The 9,403-nt window shown below is 40.6% G+C and overlaps 1 protein-coding gene across 1 annotated transcript in view; it reads left to right on the forward strand.

Moving 5' to 3' along the window:
• Positions 1-9,403, forward strand: part of pik3c2a (phosphatidylinositol-4-phosphate 3-kinase, catalytic subunit type 2 alpha) — a 67,167-nt gene that overhangs the window by 33,655 nt on the left and 24,109 nt on the right. The window contains exons 5-15 of the mRNA XM_015059680.1: positions 1,474-1,594; positions 3,404-3,515; positions 3,645-3,724; positions 3,798-3,861; positions 4,498-4,644; positions 4,745-4,778; positions 5,110-5,353; positions 7,629-7,751; positions 7,836-8,003; positions 8,128-8,245; positions 8,949-9,091. Coding sequence (XP_014915166.1) covers positions 1,474-1,594; positions 3,404-3,515; positions 3,645-3,724; positions 3,798-3,861; positions 4,498-4,644; positions 4,745-4,778; positions 5,110-5,353; positions 7,629-7,751; positions 7,836-8,003; positions 8,128-8,245; positions 8,949-9,091 — 1,354 coding nt within the window. The remainder of the gene's footprint in view (positions 1-1,473; positions 1,595-3,403; positions 3,516-3,644; positions 3,725-3,797; positions 3,862-4,497; positions 4,645-4,744; positions 4,779-5,109; positions 5,354-7,628; positions 7,752-7,835; positions 8,004-8,127; positions 8,246-8,948; positions 9,092-9,403) is intronic.

Here is a 9,403-nt window from a genome sequence, read left to right on the forward strand (position 1 = left end):
CTCTCTCCCCCCCCCCCCCCCCCCCCCCCTTTTCCCCCCCCCCCTTCTCCCCCCCCCCCCCCCCCCCCGTGTTTGTGTGTACTGCACGACTGACGAAGTGGATTAGCAGCAGAGTAATCTGCAAGTGTGTCGGGTTACACTGCTGCACCCAGGATGGTCGCTGACCTCTCATCCCTCCCAGTCAGTGAGATTACAGGCGTTCTGGTGAAATGTCTGTTTATTACAGAGCTTAGTTGTTTTTAATAGAAAGTACTTGTCCAATAAAACCTGATTTAAAATTCAAAGAAGTGGTTGAGGATTCACTGATCCACTTTTTTCACTGCTGATACCGATATCTGAGATTTAGCATCAGATGTTTGTCCCGATACAGAAAAACAGTGCTGCATTGAGTTAAAAAGTTTCTTTAAAAAAACAACAACACACAGACATAAATGTACTGAATTACAAATTAATGCGATGACTCTGCAACAGTACAGAACACTTAAATACACAAATAGCTTCACAAGTTTGGTCATATGTAATAACAACGTTAATTTGTTCAGCCAGCGCATTTAGGAATATATCAGCCAATGTAAATCAATCAGAAACTAACAAAAACAATAGGATGACTACCTTGGTCAAAAATAAACCGTCTTACAAATGGTTCAGAAAGTGCAATTAGGAATTCTAAATTTAATGTGAAATAAATAATAAAGCATGACGTCCCACAGAGCACAAATCATAGAATTAAACTGAATAGATCTGCCCTTATGGATCCGGCACATTGTCATAGATACCCAGTCTATGATTTTTGTCAATAACGAGCTGGATACAGATACTTATATTGAATCAGTGCATCTATAGAGTCGGTAAGTTTTTTGTTTTGTTTTTTTTTTTTACCAAAAATTGACAAAAAACAATAAGCTGACTGTTTCAGTTTCTCTATTATTTTTCATTCGCTGTTTTACTCCTAATTGCACTGATTGAACAAATTAAAGTTGTTTTTACATGTTTGACCAAACTTGTGAAGCCATTGGTGTATTTAAGTGCTGCGCTGGTGCAGAGTTATCAGATAAATGTGTAAATCAGTACATTTATCTCTGTTTAAAAAACAAAAAACAAAAGAAAGACTTAAAGTATATTTGTTAAGTCAACTCAACACTGTTTTGCTGCATCAGATCGGTATCAGCTCATACCAAACCTCAGGTATCGGTATCGAAAGGGAAAAAAGTGGATCGGTACATTCCTAAAACTTGGTTGTACCTTTTTGCTGACGTAACTAGAGCTTCTTGATGCTCTCCAAAAAACACTTTGGACCGTATTAAACAAGCTTCAACAAACATATATCCTCCTATATCAGCCAGTCTTAAAATTAACGGGTGATATTTATTGCGGTTCAAGCTGTTCTTTGCAGTATTGGTCTTGGATACGATGATGTTGAGATGTTACCCCCTTCCTGCTCTCCTTATCTGAATTCCTGTTTTCCCTCTGCAGTGAGTTCTCCAGTGGAGCTGCTGATCAGTCAGACTCTCTGCTGGGTTCACGATGACCTGGATCAGGTGGACTTCTCCAGCCATTTGCTCAAAGTGTGCGGTCGGGAGGAAGTGCTGCAAAAGTGAGTGTTTCCGAAACCGTAACACGTCCGGCAGCCCAAGAAAGCTCTCCCCTCCCATGGAGATTTATGGAACTTTTATTTGTTTTTCTTATGTCCTCCTCTCTCTTTTTTCCATCTTTCTCTTACTGTGTCGCTCTTATCTCTGGATCCCCCCACGTCCTACACAAATAGGAATGGTGGATGTTTTTATATTTCTTCTTTTAACCTCCTCCAACGCTTATAATCTGAGATTCATGGGAGCTGCTGCTCTCCTTAGCAGCACTTACAGACCACAGTCCACTGAACTGTGTTCCTAGTCGAATGCTACAAACATTACGTTAATACTATTGGCAACAATTACCACAAAACCTTAAAAAAGACTTACAAATAAGACGTTTCAAGTTTCTTCAGCCATTTTCAGCTATTTAATTATCATTATTTAAATGACAGTCATTGTAACACCAACCCTCTCAACACTGTTTTGGTCTTTGCACTTTATATAGACATCTGAGTAAATAATGTAGTGAGTAGGAGTGCAGTCTAGCTCATGAGATGAGGTGGTATGCGATGTTCGGTTCATGCAGATGAGACAAGAGGAGAATTTTACTATATTTGTTGGTAAAGCATGGATTCCATTTTATGGTTGTCACTAATAGAGTTGAGATTTTTTTATAGGAATTTGTTTTTAGTGTATAACGGTGAAACTCAAACTGTTTCCAACACTTATCTCCTCAGTACTGTCTTGACTGACGTTTTAAAACCATAGTAAAACAGAACCTTGGACTTTGTCAGGTGGTTGTTGTCATTAAAAACCAATATAAAAAAATCCTTTCTATTGGAAATGCAACTTGGGTTTATGGATAGGGTCCATGTTTCCTCTGAAGTTGAACATTTTCAAATGGGGAAATATTAAGCAAAAGCTCCCTAGAAGTTAACATTCAAAGTAGGAAAGTTTGAGGTTTCTCACCTCCAAATCCAAAATGTCCGTCTTGCATGTAAAGCTTAGTCTGGTGACCTGCATCTTATGTTTCTGACGCAAACACGCAGTACTGTACAGTCTCTTTTTGATGTACGTGTTTGAAAGTGCAAAGTGAAAAGTAACCAGAAACGTAGTTAATCTAAGCTTTTTAGTTAAAGCAGTTAGTCTGGTCACGGATCAAATCAACCAGCAAATCCATCTGGTTTTCAAACTGGGAACAGGAAAACACTTGAAGTTACATTTAATGTGGTTTCTGGATCAGAATTCCTGATTTCTTTTACATCACACAAGTCACGTGATTAACAACCGGATGTTACTACTGGCAGAAATGGTGAAGAAGACAAGAAGCTGTTGGAGGAAGTCACATTTTTCAGTGACTTGTCACGTGAACAAACTTATTCACATGTGATTTTAATTACATTTCTTACTAATGGAAACACCGCAATTGTGAAATTGTTTTTGTTTGTTTGTTTGTTTTACATTAGTGGAACTTTGTCAGTTTTCTACACATTTGTGATGGAAACCCAACAGGGCTACTTGGAGTGTACTCAGGACATACTTCATTTCTTAACTTTTTGAAAGTGAAGTTCAAAGGGAAACTAGACTCTGGTTCAGATAATTTTTTCCCCTTGAAGGTGTAATGTAATTCATGTCCATAACAGTAAAATCTAATATTGAAGCTTTTCTACAGTCTAATCAAACGACATCACAGTGGAGACGAGCCAAGCTAACGCAGCTGACTCTGTTGTTCCTCTTGTTAGTCACCCATATTGTTTCGGTCCATATTGTTACTTTCGATCTGTAGGACTGTGATGTCTCTAACTCTGGGTCTCTGCCGCCCTGTGCCACAGTAAACACAGCCTGGGTAGCCATGAGTACATCCAGAACTGCCGGAAGTGGGAGAACGAGATCACCTTACAGCTGCTCTCTCACTCAACCATGAGGAGGGACCTGGCGCGAAGCGTAAGTTACTCTTCACAAGTTAAATAAGGAGGTTACAAACTCGTCCCACTGATAAACTACCAGTATACATTCTGGTGAGATTGCAACCCTAATTATCTGTGATTTAATACTTATTTTTTCTCACTGCAGGCAGAAGATGACGGTTCTCAACTCAACCTTGACAAACATCTCAGCCATGTTGATAGGCCTTTTAGGGAGAACGTCACCCGGTAAGAGTCAATCGTTGGTCGGGAAGTAAATGTGTAAAGCTGGTTAAAGTTAATCACCTCTGTCTCTTTACAGACAAGGTCTTGCTGACTATTTGGAGGGATACCACAATCAGGTCAACATCTGCTTAGAAAATGAGGTACATGTCGTCCCTGTTTGAGTCTGAAGGGAGAGGCGGGAAATCCAAACATGTTTTGTCCCACAAAACATTATGAAACAAAACAGCAGGATTTTTCTTACTTATTGAATTCAGATCTAAAGTACTTTTATATATGCCAAAGGGAAACTAAATATTGTTGGCAACTAAGATCGTCCTGGTGAAAGCTGAGCAGAGTAGGGGGCATCATTGGTAATTTGATCTTCCTCCTTTGCTCTCTGCTCTTTGAGTTCTGTTTTGTTAGTTTAGATATTATTTTAGCTAATCAGCTTCTCCCAGTTGTAAAAACATCACCTTTTTGCCATGGTTACACATTATAACTGTCTAAAATAAAAAAAAGAGCAAAAATCCTTCTAGTTGCACAGCATCTAAAACCAGAGAGAAAAATGGAAAACCATAAATATTAATTTTTAGAACTTTATATTGTATAAAAACACCAGGAAAGGAAGAAGTGAAGTGGTTAGAAGATATATTTTTTAAAATGAACCAGAATAAATGCTGTTGTTTTTTTTTCTCCAAACTTGCTTACTTTAAAGCTCCTTTTGAATCAGAACATGAAACAAATTCAGACCATTGTTTTTTTTTTGTTTTTTTTTTTGCTCCATCTTTGGTGCCCAGAGCACCCAGTACAAGACCGTGGAGCGGGTGGTGCAAACCGTGAAGAACCTGTGCTGCGCCCTGGACGAGGTGGAGACGCAGTCCGTCACAGAAGCCATCAAGAGACTCCGCCACTCTGTCAATCTAGCCAGGACGCGCTCGCCCAAGGTGCGCTCCCTGTCGGCGCATGCGCCAACACATTTGGTGGTTGGTTGGTGTTGAGATGAGATCATGTCATTTTCTAAGACCAGCATGCATTGCTTTCTAGTTGGGGTCAACATCACCTGGTCAGTCATCAACTAGTAAGTTATATGCATACATACAGTCACACATAACCTTCATCTGCCTATCAGTCACAATCGTTCGCTCCAGTAAAAATGAACATTCTTAGCCTTGCACAAACAAAATCATACTTTTTGAGCCTTATTTTTTTTGTCACATTATTTCATCATGTTTTCACATATTTAAAATCTTTAATCTCATGCTTTGATTTATTAAAACTCCTCAACACTAAATAATCAGCCCAAGATAAAAAAGAAAAGACTAAATACTTTTGCAAGGCCTATCATCTTTTACGTTTTTATCCACGTGATTAAATTCTCGCGCTGACGCGACCCCTGCCCCCGTCAACAGGTGGCTCCAGTCCTGTGGAGGAGAGCATAGCCTTACTAACGAAGGCCGTCTATGACCTGGTCAAGCTCTACCTGCGCTCCTTCTGCCCGCCGTCGCCGTCCTTCAGCTTGTCCGCCTCGGCCCAGTCTGCGGACAGTGGTGGAGCCGGAGAGGGGAGGGGCAGCAAAGAAGCTTCTGGCACCACAGACCACCTTCAGTTTACTCTGTTCGCGCTGCATGGCATCCCAGGCCACTGGGTCAGCAGGTAAAACGCACAGCAGCAACACTGAACAGGATCAATGCAAACATAAATGCTGAAACTCAGAAAAACTGTGAATAAAACAGAAAAGGTCCTGCCACCAGTTTGGCAGTATTTCAGATATCTAAAACAAAAAATTTAATCGATAATCATTAATGCAACGCTTATAACATGATTTATTTTTTAATCATATCGTTCAGCCCTGCCACAAAGGAAGAAATGAGTAGCAAATGACAGAAGACTCTGTGTAATATTTAGGTTTGTGAATGATTTAGTGGTGAGCATTTGGTAAAAAGCTCCATGTTTTGTTGCAGCGATCCTATAAAATTACAGCCTGTTCTGTTGAACTGTGCCTTCACAGCAGCATACCTGGATCTCTTTTACTCAACAAACAGATCTGGTGTTGATCCTTGTGTCTTATTTTCCATGCTAGTGTCTCGTTTCACACAAGACCTGAGCTGTTGTCTCGTGTGTGTGTGTGTGTGTGTGTGTGTGTGTGTGTGTGTGTGTGTGTGTGTGTGTAGCAGATCTGATCCAAATTTTCCATTCACAGCTCTGTTTCACAGCAGTGACTGGGATCAGTGACAAGGATCCTGGTTTGGTAAAAAAAAAAAAACAATAAAAAAAATACAATTTCTTCCCCTTTATTTGTAAAAAGCTCAGTTGAGACTTCTTAGACAACTTAATATTAAATAACAGGAATTGTTGGAGCAGTAACTATTTTGATGGAATCACTTTAAAGAAATAGCACAGTTTTGTTTTTGTTTTAACTTTCATTTTCTTCTGCTGTCATTTTCTCCTTAGTGTTCAGTTGTTTTCTATAAAAGACAAGTCGCTACAACTCCAGCGCGCAGCAGCCTCTTACAACAACTACTTTAAGGCAGGAAGCAAATATGGCTGCAGTGACAGCCATTCCAAAAATGGTCTTTTCAAGCCGGAGCGGGACACCAACTCTCTCCTCTCCCCGCGCGGCCAAGCAGCAGCAGCAGCTCGGATCTGTTGTGGCGCTACTCTAACGGCGCCTTACTGAGGTTGAAGTGTTTAGCATTGTTGTGGCTTGTGTGTCATCCATCTGTTCACCGCGCCACATTACCAGCTTGTGAGTAGCGAGGGAGCTGCCAGCGCAGATGGCACGGAGCAGCGGAGCAAGCTGATTGCGGCGTAAACGTGCATCTGATTTCCTCCCGCGTTTTTTTTTTTCTCTCCCCTCCACGGTCGCATGTGGGGGATCTGTCACTAATTAAAGCGAGTTTATTTTTGGACCCGTGGAAACCAGAACTCTTCATACTGGATGTTATTGCCTCGCATCTGGAAATATTAATATGTTCTGTTAGTTAAGAGTGCAGAGTTGAAGTTACAGTACAGGCTGTTGAATTTGAAGTGTATACAGATAGAAGCACTTACTGCCTGTTTATCCTCTTGGGATTAATCAGGCCACATCTCACACAGCTGCGGCCGTGACTGGTGCCGGGAAACACTTCACAGCGGACGATTATTCAAGCCGATCCTAATAAATAAAGATTATGATTAGAGGTGCTAGGCCTGTCGTATAAGGCAATAAATCAATTAATTGTTTGATAAATTAAAATGAGTGTGATAATTTCCATTTGCATTCTCGAGTCTGTCTTTACTAGAGACTGTGAGACAAAAGGCTTCAGTCTGGTTCATCGATCTAAACTAGAAGAGGTCATTTATCGTATCGTTTATCCTTTATCGTGATAACTTTCTTATTGTGATGGTAATTTTGATTTAGAAAAACAGCAGATAAAGGGGTTCTTCAAGAGGAAGTCAAAGCAATTTTTATCCCTCTGGTTTCTGAGAAACTGTCCAAATGTTAAGAAGAGCAGTATCTCCCCAGAATCAATTTCTTTCAAAAAACCAGCATGTTGTTGTTCAACTCGTAATCTGAATCCTCTTTCTTCAAATGCGCCATCATCCCAAATGGTGTAGAGAATCAACATATTCAGCCACAGGGGAGTTTTGCCGGTTAAAATTAGCCTGGTTAAACCACTCTGGTCTAAGTGGGCAGGTACAATATCTCTCCAAGTTCCCTTTGAGCAGTACACTGCGTCAAAAGGTTTCTAAGCTTCACTTTGAAAATGTCGCCCTGAAGGAGTTCTTTCTAGGCCTCTTTTTTCCCAGCAATCTGCCCACAGCTGCTGTCATCAGTGAGACAAAACATCTTTCTATCAAAACCTTTTAGTTGATTCAACCGCTTCTACATGGTGGTTAGTCATAGATGGAATATTTCACACCAGCATCGTTTGTTGTCTCGTTCCAGCTATGAGAAGTACTTCCTGATTTGCTCCCTCACCCACAATGGGAAGAACCTGTTCAAGCCGGTCCATTCCAAGAGAGTGGGCACATATAAAAGCTTTTTCTACCACGTAAAATGGGACGAACTGTAAGTCCTCGCTCGTATTCTTCAGTTTTCACTGACCTACTGCGGCCCTTTTACCTTTTAATGACGCCGCCTTGTCCTTCCTAGGATCATTTTCCCCATCGCCGTAGCCGTGCTCCCTTTGGAGTCCACGCTGAGTCTGAGTCTATTTGGGGTCCTGAACCAGAACGCCAGCGGCTCGCCAGATTCCAACAAACAGCGGAAAGCCCCAGAGTTTTTAGGCAAAGTCTCTATGCCCCTGTTTGACTTCAGACGGTGAGGAGAAGGAATGATCTCATTCGCTTTAAGGGGTTTAAATAGAGAATTTATCTTTTCACCACTGAGATTAAATTATCTTTGGGGTTTTTTATTAGCTTATGTTAACTTCTGTGTTAAACAGAGTTCTTGCACGAGACACGAGGTTCTTGTGTCTGTGGACGTCTGCTCAAGGAGCTGCTGGCGCTGCTGGTGCTACCGGCAGCCGCAAGAAGGTTCCTGCAGAAAGGATCATATTACAGGTCAGTTTGATGGGACTATCAGATACAGGCATGTGGGGGAATTATTACAGCCTGAGTGTTTTTTTTATATATTGTTAATGTTTTATATCAGTTTAAACACTTCTGAGACGCTCAAGTAATGTAGGTAAACAAAGACAATACTTAAAAAAAAAATGTCAGTAAAATATAGTTTCTGGTAAGGAATAAATTCAGACAGATTCATATTTATTTCCAGTTTAAATGGCTAGAATTACACACAGGCCTATCACAGTGATGAAACATTTGCTCTTCAAGTTTACCAGAGAAAATATAGACAAACTCCTGAACTTCTGGAAGTACGTTGTTGAACAGATTAATCTAAAGTTCTAAAGGTCTTAAATTTAGTCCATAATGGTCTTAAAAAGTCTTAAATTTGAGTTGGTGGAGTCTTTAGAGAGCCTGAGTTTGGCATAAATAAAATACAGTGACCAATTAAAAACCACCTCATACCAAATGTGATGCATGGGGGTAGAAATGTCATCCACAGTGACGTTTATCAGAAGATGTTTTAGAGAAATGTGGGCCAATTTGTAAAAATGAGAGCTGAATCAGAATTGGACCTTGAAACATGACAATAATTCAAAACCAGTAGATCCAGCGAGGATCTTTTTGTTTTTATATTATTCAATTGGTTTCCACTGAGAGCATAAACTGATCCCAGTACTGGTCTTGTCTCTTCCATCAGGTGGACTTCCCCAAATCAGGGGTGGATGTTTTATATGTTGGACCTAAGGAGGCCCCGAGCCCCGAGCCCCACACACTGGAAGAGCTGGACCCGGACCTGAAGCGGAAGCTGGAGAAAATCTGCAGCCGAGCCTCAAATTTTGGGTAAAAGAATCTGTTTTTTTTTTTCTATGTGAAAATGGAAAAGAACAGTTTCAGCAAATTTGTGTACCAGCGCCCTCTTCAAGAGTTTATAAGCAAAGCTGATCTGCCTGAATAACGTCACATAAAATCACTGATGTTATTGCGTTGGGATGTTGTGAACATGTGAGGCCTAAAGATACTATTAAAGGGGCAGTATCATTTAAAATCAAGGTTTTTCTTAGCTTTATGTCATGTTATAATGTTATTCCCTCATCTAAAACATGCCTCCAGTGTTGCCTTGACTCTTTCATGTGTGTTTGGGAAATCCTTTAA

This window comes from Poecilia latipinna, unplaced genomic scaffold (genome assembly GCF_001443285.1).
Source record: "Poecilia latipinna isolate Pla-1442-1.1 unplaced genomic scaffold, P_latipinna-1.0 Scaffold1648, whole genome shotgun sequence".
Classification (NCBI taxonomy): Eukaryota; Metazoa; Chordata; class Actinopteri; order Cyprinodontiformes; family Poeciliidae; genus Poecilia; species Poecilia latipinna.